General features: G+C 46.6%; 9 protein-coding genes across 9 annotated transcripts; 5 read left to right on the top strand and 4 right to left on the bottom strand.

Moving 5' to 3' along the window:
• The first annotated feature begins 252 nt into the window (after positions 1–252).
• On the top strand, positions 253–2,275 carry LY89DRAFT_687954 (uncharacterized protein). Its single transcript, XM_018215614.1, has 4 exons — positions 253–1,005; positions 1,111–1,254; positions 1,326–1,747; positions 1,875–2,275. Exons 1-4 carry the CDS (start codon positions 744–746, stop codon positions 1,965–1,967), a joined length of 921 nt encoding a protein of 306 aa, XP_018067441.1. The 5' UTR covers positions 253–743; the 3' UTR covers positions 1,968–2,275.
• Positions 2,276–3,702: 1,427 nt separating this feature from the next.
• LY89DRAFT_756450 (uncharacterized protein) lies at positions 3,703–4,427 on the bottom strand (the record flags this gene model as incomplete). Its single annotated transcript, XM_018221377.1, has 1 exon — positions 3,703–4,427. One exon carries the CDS (start codon positions 4,425–4,427, stop codon positions 3,870–3,872), a length of 558 nt encoding a protein of 185 aa, XP_018067442.1. The 3' UTR covers positions 3,703–3,869.
• Positions 4,428–5,363: 936 nt separating this feature from the next.
• LY89DRAFT_737982 (uncharacterized protein) lies at positions 5,364–6,099 on the top strand (the record flags this gene model as incomplete). The annotated part of the gene is made up of 3 exons (XM_018220319.1): positions 5,364–5,529; positions 5,640–5,723; positions 5,843–6,099. 3 exons carry the CDS (start codon positions 5,364–5,366, stop codon positions 6,097–6,099), a joined length of 507 nt encoding a protein of 168 aa, XP_018067443.1.
• Positions 6,100–6,796: 697 nt separating this feature from the next.
• On the top strand, positions 6,797–7,471 carry LY89DRAFT_673187 (uncharacterized protein; the record flags this gene model as incomplete). The annotated part of the gene is made up of 1 exon (XM_018213343.1): positions 6,797–7,471. The coding sequence occupies one exon, from the start codon at positions 6,797–6,799 to the stop codon at positions 7,469–7,471; it is 675 nt and encodes a 224-aa protein (XP_018067444.1).
• Positions 7,472–9,832: 2,361 nt separating this feature from the next.
• LY89DRAFT_200794 (Na+/solute symporter) lies at positions 9,833–12,264 on the top strand. Its single transcript, XM_018205787.1, has 4 exons — positions 9,833–10,173; positions 10,227–10,573; positions 10,625–11,828; positions 11,879–12,264. The coding sequence occupies exons 1-4, from the start codon at positions 9,933–9,935 to the stop codon at positions 12,139–12,141; spliced, it is 2,055 nt and encodes a 684-aa protein (XP_018067445.1). The 5' UTR covers positions 9,833–9,932; the 3' UTR covers positions 12,142–12,264.
• A 677-nt stretch (positions 12,265–12,941) lies between these two features.
• On the bottom strand, positions 12,942–14,583 carry LY89DRAFT_756462 (uncharacterized protein). The gene is made up of 4 exons (XM_018221378.1): positions 14,314–14,583; positions 14,135–14,253; positions 13,815–14,089; positions 12,942–13,761 (listed from the first exon to the last, which is right to left on the bottom strand). The coding sequence occupies exons 1-4, from the start codon at positions 14,569–14,571 to the stop codon at positions 13,328–13,330; spliced, it is 1,086 nt and encodes a 361-aa protein (XP_018067446.1). The 5' UTR covers positions 14,572–14,583; the 3' UTR covers positions 12,942–13,327.
• A 1,081-nt stretch (positions 14,584–15,664) lies between these two features.
• Positions 15,665–17,202, bottom strand: LY89DRAFT_756480 (NAD(P)-binding protein; the record flags this gene model as incomplete). The annotated part of the gene is made up of 4 exons (XM_018221379.1): positions 16,913–17,202; positions 16,194–16,856; positions 15,884–16,018; positions 15,665–15,795 (listed from the first exon to the last, which is right to left on the bottom strand). Exons 1-4 carry the CDS (start codon positions 17,004–17,006, stop codon positions 15,665–15,667), a joined length of 1,023 nt encoding a protein of 340 aa, XP_018067447.1. The 5' UTR covers positions 17,007–17,202.
• On the top strand, positions 17,108–19,442 carry LY89DRAFT_200917 (putative cytochrome P450). Its single transcript, XM_018205790.1, has 5 exons — positions 17,108–17,557; positions 17,607–18,183; positions 18,232–18,683; positions 18,732–19,039; positions 19,086–19,442. Exons 1-5 carry the CDS (start codon positions 17,399–17,401, stop codon positions 19,249–19,251), a joined length of 1,662 nt encoding a protein of 553 aa, XP_018067448.1. The 5' UTR covers positions 17,108–17,398; the 3' UTR covers positions 19,252–19,442.
• A 191-nt stretch (positions 19,443–19,633) lies between these two features.
• Positions 19,634–20,908, bottom strand: LY89DRAFT_673192 (uncharacterized protein; the record flags this gene model as incomplete). Its single annotated transcript, XM_018213344.1, has 1 exon — positions 19,634–20,908. The coding sequence occupies one exon, from the start codon at positions 20,906–20,908 to the stop codon at positions 19,634–19,636; it is 1,275 nt and encodes a 424-aa protein (XP_018067449.1).
• Between the last annotated feature and the right edge of the window lie 120 nt (positions 20,909–21,028).

The raw sequence follows: 21,028 nt of genomic DNA on the forward strand, positions 1-21,028 counted from the left end.
ACTCAAGCCACAAGATCTTCATCTCGGACGATAAAGATGCTTTGGGGATTTGTACTATCCCCCCCCCCCTCCCCATGAATAAAGGGCCGGTGGAGACATTTTGAGGCTGTGTAGTGACAAGGGGGTGTGCCAGTAGGAATCTAGAAATTTCTAAGGTGGAGATCACACTTTTAATTTTATTGGCAGACACCCCCTTGTTGCTATTCAGCCCTATTGTTCTCCACCGGCCCTTTATTCATGGGGGTGGATAGTACAGTAAGTCCCCTCTTTCATTCCCGAGCTGCAACATTGATACTGTAACGGGAATTATTCAATCCTGGCTCCGCTTATGGAGACGCCGAGGTTGTGAGTCAAAGAGTCGAGTTGCCCGCTCATATGTATGAATATGAATATGAATAATACCCGCTTGTAGCTTTGAGTAGTGACCATTCTCTCCAAGTGGTAGAATTGCGCTATTGCGCTCCCGAAAAGACTTGCGGGTACTTGAGTTGGGTTGCATGAAGTTATCGTCGTCACGTGTTCTGAGTCATTTACTTGGTCATCAGAGCTGCATCAAACATGCTTCAAGGAAGAGATTTTTGGTGGCTGTATTACGAGATGTGATATAAGAGATTATTTAATACTGTTTAGAAAGTCCAATTCAAAGTCCATCATTGCAATTATATTCCTTCAAATCTTTGACTAATTCCAAAATTTACTCTTCAAAACCCACATCTCATCTCTCTCCAACCATATATAAGATCATGAACCCACAAGATCTCAACGAAAAGGCACACCCAATCTCCCTCAACTTCATCGAAACTCGCAAAGACTCAATCACAAGTTCCCCATCCCTCCTATCCCAAATGCGTCACCGTCTCCGCTTCATCTCCTTCTGGAACATCAAACCTGGCTCTCGCGTCCTAGAAATTGGTTGCGGACAAGGTGATACGACTGTTGTACTCGCTGATGCCGTTGGTGAGGATGGACATGTTGATGCTATTGATCCGGGGAGTTTGGATTATGGTTCGTCGCTTTTCTTCCTTTTTATTCTCATCTTGTGAACTGTCTAATTCTCAATTTCCTCTGTTCGAAATTTTAAAGAGGTTAAAGACTAACGAACACAAACAGGCTCCCCCCAAACCCTCGGCCAAGCACAACAACACATCAAATCCTCTCCCCTCGGCCCGCGCGTCACATTCCACTGCCCAATGGATACAATAACCTACCTAACCTCCTACACCGGCCCAAAATACGACTACGCAGTCCTCTCCCGTAACCATCCCAACCCCATCTCATCCCTTTCCTTCCAATTCCTTCCATTCCCACTAACAAACAAACTCCAGACTGCATATCCTACTTCCCCCACCCCACAACCCTACCCACCCTCCTCACCTCTCTCGGTCCACACACCACCAAACTCTGCATCGCAGAATGGTCCCTCTCCCCCTCCCTCCTCTCCCCCGCCCCATCAACCCCACACATCCTCGCCACCCTGCTCTTCACCTACATGGAGACCCTCCTCTCTTCCCCCTCGGAAAACAATATCCGCACCGCTCTATCGCCTGCGCAGATCAAAGCCTCGGTACCCTCGAGGTTTAGGTTGGAGAGAGAGGAAATGCTGGAGACGGATAGAGAGATGCAGGATGGGTATTGGGAGGTTAAGGATTTGCTGGGGAGGGGGAAGAGGGAGTGGTGGGGTTTAGATGAGATTGCGAGGGATGAGAAGGAGAGGGCTGTGCTTGAGGGGTGGTTTTGGGCGCTGAGGGTACGTTGGATTTTTTTTTCAGTTTAGGAGCTGAGCGAGATTCTCGGGAGTTGCTTTATGAACAAGACGCTGCTTCAACTCCTCGACTCTTTGGTTTCCATCAAAAGTGTATACTGATTTTCGATAGGAGGCGACGGAAGCGGTCGGTGGTGTCGAGGAGGTTAGGTGTATGAGGGTTTGGGTTGGGGTATTTGGGTTGGGGGGTGATGGGGAGGCTTAGTTTTGGTTTCTGGGCGAGAGAGAGAGGTGGGTTTGAGGTTGTTTTTGATTTAAGCTCGATTGATTGTTGATATCCTTAGATATTTTGCCTTTTGCTCTGTGTTATTTAAAAATTTTAGTCTGTTCTCTGTATTCCTGTTATTCTGGCTAAGCATACTGCATCTGAGCTAGAAGTGAGGAGAGTCAAGCGTTGGCGTGCAGTTCTAGCTTTTGTTTTTGCTAGAAGTCCTTTTCCGAACCTTACATACTTCTATCAAAAAATTCAGAATCTCATACCAATCATGTTCCCTCGTAATTCAAGTTCATAACGGCAGTTATAATATAAGCTACCATTGTCCCAGAGTTTGTGGGACAGAATGAGTATGCTAAGTTCTAAGCGTTAACCAAACTTTGAGAGATCAAGAATAGATGAAGTTGCGTACATCTCGAAGAACCTACTTTTCCCACTTACATTGTCTGACAAGCTCTGGCACAACATCCTCTTATGTTCTAACTTTTGCATGCACATTCATGGCAATGAATGTTTTGGCAAAGCAGCTCGATTCCAATTTTTACAACAGCGTTCTCCGCGTCCGCCCTTGAGCTTAAGCGAGATGACCTGCTCAAGTATTTTATATGCTAGGTGCAGCATACATACATTCTCTCCCCTGACTTTCGCCCTCTAGTTTCATATCATAGAGCCCCTCATTCCTGGAGCTTCAAGGCTACCTCCAAAAAGCATCAAGGAATAATCACGTGCCTTCTTTAATCGTGATTTCTTCCTTTATCCCCTATCATTGTTACTTCAGCCAGGAGCACAAGGTTGTCTCTTTGTTGATTAAAGGTTTTCCTCGCTTTAGTATAGTTGTCGATAGTAGGGCATATGGATCAGTAGACTAATGGTTCTTCGTCGCAATAAGTACTTTAGTCGGCTCTCTCCGCACTTTGCGCATTCCGCGTGATTTGCGCTACTTGCGCAATGTGCAATGTGCGCCTTTCGCGCCGCCTTCGGTGAAAATTCATACCAATGTTTCTTGCCTACTTTCTTGAATGGTTGAGAAACCCCTTTTCCAAATTATGTACCCCATATGTTCGCGGCGAGTTCCATCTGCGCCAAGAGATATTTGGAGTGAAATTTCATCTTCAAGTCGGCGAAACATCCTTAATCAGGATCCCAAGTCATGATCATATTTCATATGTCAAGCCTCATCTCAAAAGGCCTAATCTCATGTCTCGCGTGCCTTTTATTTGCAAATATTATGATCAAAGTTCTTTTTTCTCAAGCGCTCTTGACAATATTCTTCTTGTCTACCGGATGAAAGCTGACTGAGAACTCGGATACAAAGGCAACTTGGACAGCAAGCTGTTGGCGAAGGCGTCTCGACACACTAACATTCAAGTTTGCTACAAGAAAGTCGGTCGTCATACCATACGTTGAGACGCCTTGACTTGGAATCATTATCAGAAGTCCCAAAATAGAATTCTTTGAATTATCATCCGCTTCGCTTCTGCTGCTTTATCATTTCAGCAACCTTTCTTTGTCTCAGTGTGGGGATTTGGGATATGAGAACAAGGAAGATCTTCACAGATCTTTGGAATCCAGCTTTGATGATTGGACAGCTGCTTTTGTCAATGGATAAGTGCCTTTCAGGTCTTGACTTCCTTGACGAGTAGAAGACGATTGTCTGTCTAGTCCTTATAATATCATCCACCCCAAGCCCCAACTTCATCCTACAGAAATTCCCCAAAAAATTAACAAAAAAAAATCAACACAAAAAATATCATTCAACCACACACGTTGCTGGCAACATATTACACTTTAAGTCTTCACTTACAAACACAATCATTATACAACAAAACTCAAACACAACTCTCTTTATCAACATTCAAAATGCAAAACTTCTTCACTTACCTCGCACTCTCCCTAGCAGCAGCAACAACCACGCTCGCTCTCCCCACAAAAGCCATACCCGCCCCCAAAAACACAACCCTCCACACCCGCCAAGTCTCCGGAACGGCCCCGGTCCCTTACTACGACCTCGGCCTCGCGACTCCCATCTGCCTCCCCACCACCGGCGCAAACCTCTGCACCACCACCGTAGTCGGGTACCCGACCAACCAGCTCGCATGGGTCTACCTCTTCGACAACTCCTGCGACATCTAGGCCATGGACTCTGAGGCCTCTTGGTCTGCTCTGAGCGACGGGACGTATACGATGTCTACCAATGAATTGGTAGGTCCGGTCACCGTGCATGCGACAGAGAGTGATTTTATGCAGAATTATATCGATGATGATTATTGGGTTAGTATGAGTGGGTGGCAGCAGAATTGGAACGGGGATCAGAGGTATTGGAATGCGGGGTGGGAGGGTGGGGAGGCGGAGAATGGGTATGTGCTTAAGAGGGCGGTTTGGATTTGCTAGGGGGTGTGTGCTCGGAGATAGATTAGATTGAAGTATGGTTTCTTCAAGCAATGCAAGCATTTTGTAAGGCAGCAGATCACTCGTGTTAGTTCCAATCCCACGTGATGAACCATCCCAATGATCCTCCCTTCATGTAAACAAAGAAATAAATATGTTTCTAAATCAGACTATCAGTGCGCTTTTATCTGAGAATGGTGGGGCTTTCATCATTTCCCCTCCTCAATCGGGACAAGACCAAACTTGGACATCATCTTGCTATGCCAAGCCTTGAGTGAAAGCCCCTTAATTAAGCGAGGGCGGCGGGATGCTATTCACGGTGCTGCAAAGTGAAAGTAGCAATTTGATGGAATATGTGATAGTCAATTATGTAAGAGCAAAGTTCAAATGCTGTGACATCCTGAGAGCCGGTATAAATATCAAAACTTGAAGGTGAGCTTTACGAAGAAATCATGAGCGGTTCGAGTTTTGTAAATCTTCCATAAGTTGATGAAATAGGGGACCAATGATCAAAAGAGACAAATGCTTTGCTTGGTCAGGTAACATCCGATGTTCTGTTTTCGGAGACAGCACAAAACGTGTTTTCTCTCTTGTCAATGGACTTCACGAAGAATTCAGCAATAAATAGGCAATAGAAGCTGTGAACAAGTGAACAAGTGAACAATAAAATAATCAAATCAGGAAACATGTGCTAAAGAATATTTCACATAGTTCCATCCTGCTTTGAACGCCAGAATAGGTGAATTCGAGCCTTCTCAGCCTCGTTATCGACCGATTTCGGAGTTTCCTTTGACTCAACGAACGATCTGAACTTGGTCCAAGGTTCTTAAAAGCTTCCATCCACCACCTGCCGCCCACCACAACATCACAACATCACAAAACAATTTGACCACCAACAAGAAACCTTCTTCTTTGTCCATCAACCTTCCATAACGTCAACCACAATTCACAAGCGCAAACATACTCTTTGTCAACAAAAGAACTCAACTCACTGTCAACATGTTCGCCTTCGTTACCCTCCTGGCGGCCATCTTCACCTCAACTGTCTTGGCGATTCCCACTCAAGATCAATCTGCCAAGACCAGCCCAGCAATCAGTGCCAGAGACATCATCGAATACCCAATTCAAGCCACCCTGTGCAAGAACAATCCCAATGACGGAAACAGTATGAACTCCTTCCCATATCCTTTCCTCAGCTTTGATTCGACGACCAGTCATCCATCTCAGAAAATCTATACCATCACTTACATTGGTCTCAATGCTAATACCATCTAGTGTGCTTCATCTCATATGTCGATAACTCCATTTGGGTTGATCCGGTCCTTTGGGTATTTGATCACAACTGCGTCACTATTGGCTGTAAGTACCTTACTCATCTTCGAGCCCTCCTATATACTCTCCCAGAACCAATGGTTTCCTCCCTCCCATATTACCGTTTCGTTTTTACTTGTTCAAAATATTGTACTAACTTACCACAGACAACGGAGCAGTTCCTCGCAGCGAAATCGAAGAAAGCTACTTCGGCATGTCTTCTGAGCTCCCAGACCTCGTTGTCATCCATGCTGGCCTTGTCTTCGACGATCTGAATGATATCGACTTCTGGTACAATAACGTCCACACCTATCCTACCAGTGATTGGGGCAATATCGACGCGGGTTGGACTGAGAATGGTGTCCAGGCTGTCGATTCCAGCGGGACACCATGGATCTGGTACAGAATGGCATTCAGTTGCTAAGTAGATAGCTGGTGATGGGAGTCATCTTGCAGGATTGCACTTGCTTGAGGCATTCTGCTGGGATGATCTGAATGGCGGAATAATTGCGTTACTGCGAAGCCTTTCTGAGACTTCATCTCAATAACGTTGCTTTGCAAAAGATAAATGAAACACTGCCTGAATTTTACCCATTGGAGCGAGAACCCTGCAATCTTTGATTTTAACAAGCTCTCTAGCCCATCAGGAGAAATATAGGCACCTTTCATTTTACGAAGGACTTGAGAAAACCGGCTGTTGAAACGAGCTTATGCTATGCAACTCAAACATGAAGAGGGAGACATCGGACTTGTCGAATGAGATTTGACAACGCTACTCTCCATGTTCGTTTTGGAATTACACGTGAAAAGCTTCACTCTAACCCTCGCGCAAAATTCTGTTTGGTTCTTGGGATCTTGAGTAGAGATGGTTTATATAAACGACTTCTTTGCTCAACCTGGCCCTCACTTGTTTTAAGTTACATATCAACGAGCAAACAAATACGGCACCATTAAACATCAACACCCTACCCGCACTTGAGACTCCCTTGTCAATTTATGCGCAAAGATTCGTCGACGAGATACCATTTTACCTTATCCACAACCCTTCAGTCCACAGTATTTCATTCGCGGCCAAGAAACCCCCCACAGGTCTTCGTAAGATTCTCCTTAATCCATACCAGATGTGCACGGCTAAGACTCTTTCAGATGAAGCATCGGTGAACAACTTCACTCTACTTGGACTACGAACTTCCGGCAGAAACAAACATAAGCACTCAATCAACAAGATGGCACCTAACAAGCGAAACATCTTTACCATACTCTTCGCCATACTACTCCTCCTCGCGTCGGCGAGCGCCGCACCATACCTGAATTCAAGCAGCACATCTGTCGAAGAACTTCATTCCAGAGGCGCCTCAGATTACCGCGCCTATCTTGTCAATGCACTGCTCTGCAAAGCAAACCCAACCAATCTCAACATGTGCACACTTGCAACAATTGACATACAAATTCCAATTCCGTCCGGCTACGCCTACGACGGTGTCGCGATTTATGTTTTTGACCACAATTGCGTGGTCATTGGATACAACCCTCAAGTTGATAGAAAGCAACTCAACGGACAAGCCGAAAACGATTGTTTCGGAATGTCTTCGGAACTGCCTCACTATGTTATCGTCTGTCAGAGTGGCCTTTGGTTTCCGGATCCTATTGGTGCAATGGGAATCTGGTATAATGGAGAATTTGTGGCTCCTAGTGAAGACACGGCGAATCTCGTGGCAGGATACACTGGTATTGGTACTGCGCAAGACGATGTTTGGTGGAATTATGCTTGGGCTCGCGTAGCTTTCCCCTGCTGAGGTAGCCCTTATTTACCTGGCGTTGGACATTGATGTGGAAATATTCCTTAGAACCTCAATTTTTCATTTCCAGCCGGTTGAGTTAAGATACGCATTGGATGGAGGGGTGAATGACTTTACAAAAAGCGGTGTCATGATGACATAAAGATAGCGGTTACTGCGTTGGATCATAGCTGTTGAGGTTTATTAAGGAAATGAAAAACCTTTCTCGAAGCTATGTGATGTAATTCTTAATTTGTACCGACAGATGCCAACTAAAGAGTTTTCAAACTCCATTTTCAACATTCGTGTCCTAGCTTTATTCGATCTCATGCTCTGGCTAATCCTTTCATCAGCACCGGAGAACAATTTTTCTCCAATCAGAGAGAGCTGACCGCGTCGGCAGCTGCTCAATGCTTATGACCACCAACTGTTACTGCGTGTTGAATCATGACTCAAGCGAGTGGACCGGGTGCTGAGCCCCAAGACTTGGAGCTGGTGAATCGTCACTTTGCCATGACTCAAGAGAGAACCGACAAAGTTCTTTACTCAGGAGCGCGTACAAATTCTCGAGGGCGTCGAGGTGAGTTCATGGATACTCCTTCACCATACACGCAACCTCCACAGAGTACTGGACCTCACAAAGTCTTACTTCGGCAAAACGATCTCATCTAAAATACAACACCGAACTTTCACATCTTACCTACCACTGCTATCCTATTCTCAGCAACATGGTCGCCCACAAATTCAATTTGTTCCTCTTCATCCTTGCTTTTGGTGCCATCAAGGTACCCTCAGGTCCTATCAGCACCGCTCTGCCTGAGATTACGACCGCGTCTCAGTTATTCAACCTTACCAAGTCCAGTCTCCCTGCCCATGATTGTGATCCCATCGTAAGTTGAACCCCATACCGCCATTTTCAGCATAGTTCCAGACATGACACTTGTTTCAACCTTTAAGTCATGAGGAATAAAAGCAATGGCCGTCATCTGTTTGTGAAGTTTTCAGACGGCTCCAAGCTCCGAAACCTCAAAATCTCTTTTCCACTCTCCAGAAGTGCTGATTCGTTGAGCAGTGTGTCGACGACATATGTACCCACCAGCTGGCCATGAACATTGGTACGAACGGCAACCCCGGAATATGTTACTTCTCCACCTTAAGCCATTTCTCGAATGGGATCGGCACTACAAGTAACATAAATGTTGTAACCAGTCTCTACGCCTTTCGAAACGATTGTTCTCTGATTGGATACAATCCCGGTATACAGCTCCATGACGATGAAACATTCGGCTTCTCATCTGAAATGCCGGATTACATCTTGGTTATGACTAGTCGGTCAACAAGAACTGGTATTCACCCCGAAATGTGGTACAGCAGTGTATGGAATCCCAGTCCCGAATGCTGGAATCCTGATGCCAATCAGTCAGGACCTCCGCAAATGGCTTGCAGGTTTGCTCTCGCGTGTCAGTAGACTGAGGTGGGAAGTGTTGGTGTGGAGAGTGAAGCTTGAAGTCTTGTTGTAAGAAGTACGAATCTGCTGGATCAGGCTGCATTGGATGGAATTCAATCATACGAAGATCTTCAAACTTTATCTCTTCTCCCTACGTTTGAAAACTATTGCAGTGACTTTCGAAAGCCTGAGTGGCATCACCAGATCATCGTTGGTTTCACATATACAAGCTATCTTCAGTAAAAGAAGTTGTAAGGTGTATCAGCTTGCCGAATCATTTCATACATCCACGTCCTCATCAAGTATAGATAATAAATGTTCCATGCTGAATTTATCTCCTACTTCTCGAGGAGAAAGTCTCGTTTGTCGTTGAATGTTAGATTAGTCATCCAGTTTCAGAAATCCACTTAAGAAACTAACGTCACTCATCCCACTTTCAGAACTCAGATATCGGGTTAGATGCAAACAGAATCTGCCGAAGCCAGGATTTGATACTTGCACATGTAAGAGAGCCAATTTAAGGGCCGACCTTGACACTTGGCCGTTGATAAGAGATCGGGGAAGTAGAGCCAGCTATGGCATCTACGCGATCTTTCAAACGAATGGTTGAGGTGAGAATTGATACGACTAGGCATTCGGTAGGCCATCTCCGCCCCTCGCTGAAGTTATCTTCTAGGAGCAAGTCTATGTTATGGAGATTTCGAGGTTCCTGGCTAGGTCTGAATACAAAGTTACTTGTAATTCGTTTGAAAATCCCACTTATGGAATCCTCAATGCTTGTCGCCCTTCCTTCGTCCCTGCAAGGAACCTTTCGTTGACTGGCAGACAGCATATGGACGTCATGGCAGGTGATCAGCGGGGAAACAACGTTGGTCTCATTATGCTTATCAAGAAGATATCTATCCGTTGGCCAACACTATGGAGATAGGGTATCTCGAGGATGTGTACTTCCAGCTTAAAGTGGTGGTCTTTCGAGTACAAAAGCACTTTCTCTACACTATGTTCGACCTCGCCTGAGTTCAAGTTCTCGAAATGGCTACTTCAATTCCGCCAGTTTTCAGTGAAGGTGTAGGATATGGAATTATCGTTGGGTTAGGCGCTGCGTTTGCCCTGGGCATGGGTGCTGTTTCGTGGGGTCTGGAGCGATACTTCGCCGAAGTACAAACCTCTGAAATGTTCATGACTGCAAAGCACTCCGTGAAGACGGGCTTGACTGCGTCTGCTGTCGTCTCATCCTGGACGATTGCAGCCACTTTACTGACCTCAACTACAGGTAAGTCAAGTTTGGTCGCTACCACAGAAGGAACCTGGCACTGATAAATATAGAGGGATATTTGTACGGCGTATCGGGACCATTCTGGTATGGCGCTGGAGCATCCGTACAGATTTTGCTTTTCTCTGTCGCTGCAATCGAGTTGAAACGAAAAGCTCCAAATGCACATACTTTTCTCGAGGTGGCCCGCACCAGATATGGCGCTGGAGCCCACATCACTCTGGGGTGCTACTCGTTATTTTATCAAATCATTCAAGCTGTCAATCTCCTTGTTGGAGGTTCCACGGTCTTCTCGGCCTTGACAGGCATGAATCGAGATGCTGCTTGTTTTCTTTTTCCTCTTGGTGTTATGTTTTACACGCTTCTAGGTGGAATCAAAGCGACATTCTTGACCGACTGGGTAGGTCCACAAAGAAAAGAGCGAAAGAGTCTAGCTGACTGAACATGCCAGGCTCATACCGTGGTAATTTACGTGATTATGCTGACCGCACTCTTCACTGTATACACCACTTCGAATGTAGTAGGATCCACAGACAAGATGTTTGAGCTCCTTCAAACAGCTGCCCAGCTTCATCCAGTCGAGGGGAATGCAGACGGATCATACTTGACAATGAGAAGTCAAGGAGGTGGATACATTGGATTGATATTTGTAGGAGCCGGGTTCGCAGCTGCTGTGGACTCTCAATTATTTCAAAAGGCAATTGCTGCTGATCCATCGTCAACCTTAGCAGGATATTTAATTGGAGGGTCCAGCTGGTTCACCATCCCTTTCGTACTTGCAACGACATTTGGCTTGACAGCTGCCGCGACCGAACATTTGCCAAGCTTTCCCACGTACCCCAATCGCATGACTTCGGCAGAGGTGTCAACTGGATTGGCGATGCCTTATGGAGCTTTGGCAGTGATGGGCAAGGGTGGAGGCGTTGCCGTTCTCCTGATGGCTTTCATGGCGGTCACCTCAGCGATGTCATCAGAAACAGTGGCCACTGCAGCGCTCCTCACCTATGATTTCTATCAAGCTTACATAAATCCACAAGCCACTGGAGAGCAACTTGTGAGATTTTCTCATTACGTTGTGGTCGGATTTGGCTTGTTTGCCTCGGCCATCGCGGTGGGGTTCAATCACGCGGGCTTCTCAGTCACCTTTCTCGTTACCGCCATTGGCATCATCGTGGACTCCGCTATTATACCTATGGCGTGCACGCTCATGTGGAAGAAACAGTCCAAAGCAGCTGTCATTTTGTCACCTCTAATCTCATCCACAGCTGCCATTGCTGCATGGCTAGCAACGGCATACACTCACTTCGGGTCCGTCACCATCGCCACTACCAGCGAGAACTTACCACTGGTCGCTGGGAACATGATGTCCCTTGGTGGACCGATTGTCTTGACTCCATTGATTACTTATCTCAGACCAGACAATTATGATTGGCATCTTCTCAAGAACATCAAGCAAGCGGATGATGCAGACATAACACCTGTCGTACTTCCAACGATGCCAAGCGCATTGGCAGCTGATGAAGCTCTTGCTACCAAAGAGGAAATAGACGATAGTGTTCTTCTGCGAGCAAGGAAGTGGTCCATCATTGCAAGCATATTCTTAACCTTGGCTTACTTGATTCTCTGGCCGATTCCGATGTATGCGACAAGTTACGGTACGGAGAACTTGCAAACCATTATGTACTCAACTGACTCCTCTCTCTAGTGTTTTCAGAAGGATTCTTCAAGGGCTGGATCGTCGTCGTCTTTCTTTGGGCCTTTTATGCTAGCTCTGTCATCACTCTATTGCCATTGTGGGAAGGACGACATTCGATTGCATCCTTTGCACTGTTCACTTTTGGAATTCGGAGTAAGAAGTCGAAGACCAATGGCGAGTTTATCGAGGGACTTAGGACGGACTCTCTACTTGAGAATAATCCTAAGGTGGACGAGAAGACAACCGATGTTGAGATGAAACAAACAGGGTGAAGGTTGGGGGTGCATAGGTGATCTGATATGATTCTTGTCATCAAGAACATCTTGGTACACTACTCTTCACGGATCAAACTACTTGAAATTAGATCGTGTTGCCGTCTGATAATCGGATGAATATCACTAGTAGTAGTTCCATGTCTTCGAGTCATTTAGTCAATGTGCAAGCACCTGTTCTTCCACTTTGACTCATCTCCTTTTGCGAGCACTTTTATCTGATCCCAGCATCAGCTCTTCGCCAGATGGGTGTAAGCAAGAGATTTCATTTATCAATGAATAGCGATCATCAGAGTAAGCTCCATTCTTTCCTTTTCTATCTTTCAAGAGCCGAAACCAAAAGTAGTGGAATGAATTAAAGCCTTGCTTGCAAGAAGCACTTCGAACTGACACCTAGTGCCAGAGAGAGCACAAAGCTGTTTGTCGAAGAGAGTCCTCGAAGATAGTTTTCTGCTGCATATCAATACAACTCAAGTACAACAGTACCCGACAGAATGCTTCTCATCACTCTCGCACTCCTTTTGCTCTTCTTCTCCGCCAGCAGCGCAACCCCATCAGCTCTCTTTCAGATATGCAACCTTCCAACCTAGCTTCTCGCGGATACCAAGTTCTCATCGCCGACCTCTGCACCCACGACCCCGTCACCGACCATCAGGACTAATGTTATTTTGTCTCTGTCAGCCACACACTGGCCGGTCAATACTCACCTCCCACCGAAAACACCCACGAGCTCTTCATCATGCGACAAGATTGCGAGGTCATCGGATATAATGCTGGGATTATAGTCGACTTTCACGATTCGTTCGGTATGACTTCCGAGTTACCAGACTATGTAGTTGTCAACATGTGGCAGTATGGAGAGGATGAAGCCTGGCACCTGTTGCCTACGTTCTGGTATAACTCACGCTGGACAGATAATCCATGGTGTTGGTATGAGAAGCCGGGTGAATTTCCTTTCATTTTGCAGCAGCAGGTTTCATGTAAAATACCATTTTTATGCGTGAACTGAGAGTGAAGCATTGTTGAGTATATTTGGTGCTGGAGACGTGTGGAGGGTGGTAACCCAAAGATCGTTGGCTTTGCATCTTCAGTCACCACGGATTTGTTGGAACAATAGAAAGCTCGGAGACTTAAGAGTAAACGGTTGTCCTCCAAAGTTGCATCGCATTTCGTGCTAGTACTTAGTTCAACCAGCGCCGTCTTGACTCGCTTCTTGCTTCGATCCCTCATCTTGAACCCACCTCTGGACTCTCCAGAACGCCCGCAAACAACCAATCGATACGCCAAAGTCTTCCATCCCAACTTGCATCCCAGCGACAGCCATCTTCCTCCTCAACCATTTCCCTCTTTGGTCTTCTTGACTCCCCGGACATGCGACAAGCAAGACCCAAAGAAAAATAGCCGGGATTTCCTTCCATTGGCTCATGCTAATGGAGTATAGATTGGTATAAAACTCATGAAGTAGGGTCGTAGTCCACAACTCAGAGATCGGGATAAGCATTGAGATTGAGAGAGTGTAGAGCAGGGCCGTGAGATTGATCATTGAAGTTGTCACTGTGATAAAAGGAGCATTGGGACTGGGGACGAGTGGTGGGGATGTAGAAATTCTTTCATGTAGCCCTGAATATGGTCAGCTTGGGGATTTGGGTCTTGAAGTAAGGGCAAAAGCTTACAAGCTGCCGTGCTCTGAATCTTGCGAGTACTGGTCGTATCCGAGGGCGAGGTTATGGACAACGTCAAGAATCGGACATCATCTAAGATCTCTGCTGCTTCCGGGCTGAGGCCAAGCACCATTCTATCATGGCGGAATGTCTCATGATAGGCAAGAAGCGGACTTCTGAGAAACTCGGGATATGTCGGAGGAATGGGAATGTCCATATGATTCGCCATGGCTGGGTCTATGAGGAACAAGTCTCGCTCGAAGCAACAAGCAAGTTCGAAGTCGGTGCTATACGCATTTAGCTGGAACAATGTATCAGACTCAAGTACTTACACCAAAAAGACTTGCTGTAGCACAGGATCATTCATTGCCTGAAAACCTCCGCGAAGCTTGATCATTTGCTTAATACCTGCCATATGCGCCCACAAGCTGGATGTTGTGCCCCACCACCACTTGAAAGGTTAGTAGTCTTAAGCAGTAGTCCTTAGAGCTTCGCTTACCTCAATCACAACTAAATGGATCACAGCGCGGAGTGCTTCTCCGCCTACCAAAGTGAAATCTTGTTTGAGAAAGTCATTGATCAGACCCAGGACTTGAGATTTTATTGCAATCATCTCCGAAGGTTTGACGATCAGCGAAGTTGGCTCTGCTGTCTGAGAAGCTGATGCCATCAAAATTGCGATATGAGGCATCAAAGGAGATTGAATCATCCATGGAAGCATTTCCCTCCTGAACAAGGCTGAAGTGGTGCTCCCATCAACAGAACACATGTTTGGAACAACAAAATAATGAACTAAGGAAAAGTGTCAGTCATCAACTGATCGAGCATGAAGAGTTTCAGGCAGCTTACAGAAGTTCCACAGCTCAGCATTGCGCATTGAGTCTTTCACGGATGCTCCATGCATGCCATTGATCTGAGTGAGTGCCCCGGCAAATGGTATTGGACTTGACGACGAAAACGCTTGGAAGTGGCCATGCTCTTCTAAGCACTGGGATATTGATTTCTTGTCGTCGACTGGTGTATCAGATCTCGACTTTCGTCTTGAACTCAAGTCGGTAGCTATAGAGCTCGATCCCAAGCTTGAGGAAAGGGTAGAAGCGACTTCAAGCTCGAGATCCGAATGACAGACAGAAGTAACCTCACCCTGACTTGGCGCTAAGGTCTTCCTCGAAGGCACCGTCTCAGAACGGGGGATAATCCTCGTCGAATCCGAAGGGTAACTTCCACTTCCTGCATCAAAAGTTACAGGACCCTTCAACTCTGGAATAATCACGTCAAGATCTTCCTTAGGCTTCCTCGGATCAGGGAGAAAGATGCACTGTACAGGAGGATAACGCCTCATACAATTTCCACAGGTCCCTTCGACTCTCGGGTTACACTGCAGCCGCAATCAGACGCATATCTCAACGACGAGGATCCAACTCACTTTTTGCTTCCGCCTCCTACACTCCGTACACGACAACTGGGCTCGTCGTCTCGACTTCCGCACTCCTGTACTCGAAGCTTTTGGCTGCATTGCATCGCATCATAGAGGATCAAAAGATGGGAGAGGCTTGAGATGTTCCGTTAAGGGGCCGCGGCGAGGCTGGAGTTTCTTCTGATGTTCTGCGGCCTGCAGCTGAAAACCAGGGATCAGCAGGCGAGTCAAGCGTCCAATCAGAATATGAATTTTCAGCCAAACTCCGAAGGAGTGCGCTTCTCACCTGACGCTGTGGAAGGGAAAGTGGCGTTTGTTGCACGTCGCAGTGAGAGGGCAGAAGGTCATAGCTTCACGAAGTCTAAATATAGAGTTCGGGAGTTAAGATCGTGAGCAAGTAGGAAATATAACTGTCATATTGTTCAGTTCTATGGTATCATTGCCCTCAGCTCAAGCTGAACTTTTCACCAACCAATTCCTCGCTCAAAGCCCAAAGTCTCTGCGCCATCTTCGGATCTGTTGCGAAAGGCGCGGCCTCGGCATACTGACAATCAGCCATATACACACCATTTGGCTCTACACCTGATTAGCAACCAAGATCAGAACGGCTGAAAGGATTCTGGCGAACTTGCAAGATGCCGAATCGCAAAGAGAGAAATCGTACCATTCAGTGCAGGATCAAAAGCTGCAACTAACGTTCCAGCAGCACCTTGATCCCCGTTCTTCCATGACTTCCCAGTAGACTTAATCAGTTTCTGTCCTTCGTCGTCAAGATTTCTTGCCAATCCTGTCCAAATTGCTGTGTCGCGTCAGCTTAGAGCTCTCCCACGAGGTATAAATTTGAAGAATCATGCAGCTTGAATTGACACGCGCATTCCTTTGCACGACCAGCTTCTCTCGCTCTGCAGATCCACTGACGAACAAAACTCCTTTTGATACGGAAAAAAAGCAGCAATATGAGAGACAAAACTCACAGCCAGGATGCACACTATAACTCCTCACATTCTTCCCTCCTAACCCCTCCTCTAGGCTCAAAGAAAAAAGTATATTCGCCGTCTTACTCTGCGCATAGGCCATAAACGGATTATACGGCTCTTTAGCATCCAACAACTGCGGCGGCAACCCTTTCGGCGGCTGTTCCTCTTCCGGTAAATCCACATAACTCTTCTTGAAATTATAATCGCTGAACCTAATAGGGGACAATCGATGTCCAGCCGATGTCAAGTTCACGATTCTGGTTGATCCTGGGGTGTTCGAAGAAGCAGCCGAGAGGACGACAGGGAGAAGGAGATTGGTGAGTAGAAAGAGTCCAATGTGGTTTGTTCCGAAATGTGTTTCTATTCCTTCCTTTGTTCCTTGCCAAGTTGGAATGTTCAACGCAGCATTGTTGATTATGACATCGAGTTTTGGCGTCAGAGAAGAGATATCCTTCGCTGCCGTCCGGATAGAAGCTTGGGATGAAAGGTCAACCAGAACTGATTTTGGAATGTTTGCTGTGCTGGATTTGATCTTGTCGATTACCTGGCTGATGTTGCTCGCCGTTCGAGAAGCGAGGATTAGGAGAGCTGGTTCGTGTGAGGCGATAGCGACTGCCATGTGCTCTCCTAAACTATTGGGACTGACGCCCACAAGCAATACTGCTGTCTTTAGTACTTGATCTCTTTGTCTATCTGCTTTGGAAGGAGCTGCTTACCATGTTTACCTTTGATTTGCTCCGAGAATACTTTAGTGACTTCAGTCGCTGTTGTAGACTCTCCAAAATCAGGGTACGTTGTCAAAGGCGCCATGACGATTTATTCACTCGCGTTTCTTTCTCAAGGAAAAGTGGCAGTGAGAACCAAATCGAATACATCAAAGTTCGGGATACTCGCACGCTGCTGCAGGGGTATTTGGAGCTTGACAGGCCCCACATTGGAGGTTTAAGCTACCCCGCACCGTGGGGTCAACCACGCCGCAGAACTTCGCAACGATGGCTCCGAAGCTTCAAGAATCGCGAATGCGCTGGCCGTGGAAAGTCTTAGTTCGTGCATCGCTGCCATTATTAATCCGTCAGGGAGGATTTCCGGCTAATATTGGATACCATGCTCTTCCATGTGAGATGCAACATTGATCCTTGAGATTATTTTCTTGTCTTCATCTTGACAAGAATTGAAGTCAGTCTCCTCGTCCGCCAACGAAGATGATATCCCAGAAGAGCTCGCCAGAGCCACTCGCAGCGCACTTGCGCCAGATAGCGGGTCGTGTTGGAATAGCTCAACTGCTGCTCCTTCTCTTGGCTGGTGGGCTTACATGGCTCCTCGTTGACTATGCACGCATGCTTCTCCTACGAAGAAAGATGGTAAGTCTTTGACCTCACCAGCATGAAGAGAAACTGAAGAAAGCAACAGCCACCAGGACCATTCCCCTACCCCATCATCGGCAACACATTCCAGCTTCCAGACAAGAAACCATGGATCTACTTCGAACAACTGGCCAAAGAATACAACTCCGGCATAATAACCTTTTGGATCGGACGGAATCCCACCGTTTGGCTGAATGATGCACAAACAGCATCTGATCTCCTCGATAAACGCGCTGCAACATTCTCATCGAGACCCCATATGGTGGTGTTTGGCGATCTAGCGTTTGGGCAGGCAAGTCTGGTAACGATGTATTATGGGGATAGATTTCGCGTGCATCGGAAGCTAACTCACATGGGAGTGGGAATGCAACAAGTGAGAGGATATCAGAATTTGCAAAGCGATGAGAATAAAGTAGTACTTTATGATTTACTCACAGACTCAGAGAATTATGTTACGCATTTTGAAAGGTACGCTGCGAGTGTGGTGTCGATTATTGGGTATGGGCGTAGGATATCAAAGGTTACGGACCCGATCATCACCGAGGTCATTTACCTCATGCAACGAGCTGCAGAACACAACGTGCCGGGAAAGTCTTTCCCGATGCTGTTGGAAACATTTCCGAGTATGTAGTAGTCACATCATGGGATGTTCAGCAAGCTGACTTGAGTAGTACTGGCAAAATTTCCAAAATGGATGGCACCATGGATGAAGAATTTCCGCAAGCCGCGTGCGAAAAACTTCTTTTACGCATTGGCAGAAGAGGCAGCAACGAATCCCGATGGCAATGATTGCTACTCGAAGAAACTGTTTGAACAAGGACCGAAGTACAATCTCTCAGATGTTGAATTATCGACACTTTCGGGTTCTCTGTTTGGTGCGGGGAGTGATACTTCCAGCTCGACACTTGTTACCTTCGTATTGGCATGCTGCGCATTTCCCGAGACATTAACGAAGGCATGGGAAGAGCTAGATCGAGTTGTAGGTCCCCATAGAAGTCCAAACTTCGAGGATGAAGCAAATCTAGTGTACGTGAAAGCGTTGGTGAAAGAGGTTCTGAGATGGCGGTCTGTGGCCATTATTGGAGGACAACCCCATGCGCCAATCCAAGACGAAATATACAAGGTAGGAGAGGTATTTCCAAAAAGGAGAACATAAAGCTGACGAAAGCAGGGTTGGCTGATTCCGAAGAACACCTGGGTTCAAGGGAACGTCTGGGCCATTCACAGAAATGAGCGAGAATTTCCAGATCCAGACAGATTTGATCCGGAGCGATACTTGAAAGATGGCGCCAATTCGAGACCGTTCCCGAACGAGAGAGGCTATATGACGTTCGGCTGGGGAAGAAGAGTATGTGTAGGGCAAGCTTTGGCCGAACAAGGGACATTCATCAGTATAGCTCGCCTGCTGTGGGCTTTCAATATTCAGAAAGCTTTGGATGGGAATGGGAATGAAATTCCGGTAGACATCTTCGACTATACGTGAGTGGCGTCCTACAATTGCATTGTGTAGTGCTGACAGCGCTAGGGATGGGTTGAATATCCGCCCGAATCCTTTCAAATGCAGAATAACTCCTCGAAACGATGAAATTCGACGGACAATCGAGAGGGAAGGCAAGCAGGCTCAAGAGGACTTGGCAATATACAATGGAGAAACGAAGTACAGAATAACCACGTATCGCGAGACAGAATAGGATCAGGAATAACACAATGAAAGAAGGAACAAGCAGACAAGTTTGTAGAAAATTTTGAACAATACTTCCCACCCCATAAACCAGTAAACAGACAGTAAAAGGAGTAACCATTTCCAGAAGCGATTGTCAGTTTAACAATACTAGGAAGAAGACGAAGAATCACCTATTAGGACCAGGAACCGCAATCATGAAACCCAGTCGCATTGCCCTATCAGAAACAGTCTGCTCCTGGAACCACATGATTCTCTACATGCTGGGATCACCGCTTTGCCAGCTTCGATTGATATGGAAAGAGCACTCGGCAGGTCAGATTTGGTGAAGCAGCAGTGTCGCAGCGATGTCCTAAACAATCTGTCAATGATTCCCAGCGTGACAGATATTTCTACGTCCTCGAGAAAAGAGACACGAATTCATCAAGCAATTCCCAAGGTCGTTGGCCCTGATACTTGAAGTCTTTGATACTAGAAATCATTTGAAGAAGATGTTTCTCCTTAGCCAGCTGTTCGCGATCAAAAGTTGACATCAGTTGTGCAATTTCGAGGATAGCTTGACCAAGCACGTTAGGGAGTTGTTCGTCTTCGAGTACTGAGGCATAATCGCCATCACCGCCTTTAGCCAGGATACTTGTCATCATAGCAACCAGTGTTGATATACCATCTTTCTTGGTCTGGTAAGAAAAGTCTGTGTCTAACTTCGACAGAATACCAACTTCAATGATCTTCTTGACCGTATGAATCTTTGTGCCTGCAAGTGATCTCGAATGATGATTAAGGAGACCGTTGAATGACAGAAGAATGTTGTCGATGTCGATCGAGGCGGCAGGAGTAGAAGACCGATGGATAGATGCATGGAAATCAATTATCTGCCTCCGTGCTTCGACCGAGCATCGTACGCGATCCATAACTACCTGGCGATTCGCGGGATTTTGCAGTACAGCACGCTGAGCCATATCATCCAATTTGAGTGCCTTCACATATGAAATGTCCAACACTGCCCGCTTTTCTTTTTGTTTCATTGCAGCTTCCTTGTAGTCCCACTCCGTCTCATCATGATTTCCCGTCACATATTCGGGTTCTTGGTGCTTCTCCCGCCTATTCTCCACGGCAACTGAGAAATGCGATTTCTGCTCGTTACTCGAAGATCGTCCTTGGTCTACGAGGCATGAGCTGCTCGCACAATGCATAGATGCCGTCTTGTATTCACCTGGCAGAGTCTGTGGCTCCTGCCTATTTTGTGAAACTTTGCGGGCGCAATTCCAATCCCGAGACCTCCAAATGTTAATGGCCTGCGGGGCGAAGGCTATCAATGCCGCCGTAAGCCAGTCCCGCATAACGTCTTTCCATGCGACCTTCGTAATTCTTAGTATGACGCTGAAAGCCTCTGTGCCAACAGAAAAGCATATTCGACGTCTGGCGTCTTGAGGTAGTTCGATTGACACGTTTTGCTTCCCGCCTAGGATGGTCAGGCAAGCATCTGCGAAGGAAGCATAAAATAACTCTCTGGTCAGGCCAACCACCCCCATGATCAATGATTCTAGAGGCGTCCAATCGTATGCTAAGCGACTACTGCTAGGCGTAAGATTGGATAGGAGCTGCTTGCTAGCCGGTGCTAGGAGCCATCGTCTGGCGGCGTCTACATCGTGGCTGGGAAACTGCATCTTGTCGGCCCTGTATTGAACACTTTGTTAGCTGAGAATTATTCGGATCATTCGGGCAACGAATCGACCACCTTTGATGTTCCGTCGAATCAGTCGCCTACATCAGCAGCGTAGTCTGCT

Source organism: Mollisia scopiformis (assembly GCF_001500285.1).
Source record: "Mollisia scopiformis unplaced genomic scaffold LY89scaffold_20, whole genome shotgun sequence".
In the NCBI taxonomy this organism is placed as follows: domain Eukaryota; kingdom Fungi; phylum Ascomycota; class Leotiomycetes; order Helotiales; family Mollisiaceae; genus Mollisia; species Mollisia scopiformis.

Bases quoted from the DNA above. Each gene is read 5' to 3' on its own strand.
- LY89DRAFT_687954 (XM_018215614.1), top strand. From the start codon at position 744: ATGAACCCACAAGATCTCAACGAAAAGGCACACCCAATCTCCCTCAAC. The intron at 1,006-1,110 runs GTTCGTCGCTTT...GAACACAAACAG, and splicing joins TCCGGGGAGTTTGGATTATG to GCTCCCCCCAAACCCTCGGC. The intron at 1,748-1,874 runs GTACGTTGGATT...GATTTTCGATAG, and splicing joins GGTGGTTTTGGGCGCTGAGG to GAGGCGACGGAAGCGGTCGG.
- LY89DRAFT_200794 (XM_018205787.1), top strand. From the start codon at position 9,933: ATGGCTACTTCAATTCCGCCAGTTTTCAGTGAAGGTGTAGGATATGGA. The intron at 10,574-10,624 runs GTAGGTCCACAA...TGAACATGCCAG, and splicing joins CGACATTCTTGACCGACTGG to GCTCATACCGTGGTAATTTA. The intron at 11,829-11,878 runs GTACGGAGAACT...TCCTCTCTCTAG, and splicing joins GATGTATGCGACAAGTTACG to TGTTTTCAGAAGGATTCTTC.
- LY89DRAFT_756462 (XM_018221378.1), bottom strand. From the start codon at position 14,571: ATGTGTTCTGTTGATGGGAGCACCACTTCAGCCTTGTTCAGGAGGGAA. The intron at 14,254-14,313 runs GTTGTGATTGAG...TAACCTTTCAAG, and splicing joins TCCGCGCTGTGATCCATTTA to TGGTGGTGGGGCACAACATC. The intron at 13,762-13,814 runs GTAAGCTTTTGC...GACCATATTCAG, and splicing joins GATTCAGAGCACGGCAGCTT to GGCTACATGAAAGAATTTCT.
- LY89DRAFT_200917 (XM_018205790.1), top strand. From the start codon at position 17,399: ATGATATCCCAGAAGAGCTCGCCAGAGCCACTCGCAGCGCACTTGCGC. The intron at 18,684-18,731 runs GTAGGAGAGGTA...TGACGAAAGCAG, and splicing joins TCCAAGACGAAATATACAAG to GGTTGGCTGATTCCGAAGAA. The intron at 19,040-19,085 runs GTGAGTGGCGTC...TGACAGCGCTAG, and splicing joins GTAGACATCTTCGACTATAC to GGATGGGTTGAATATCCGCC.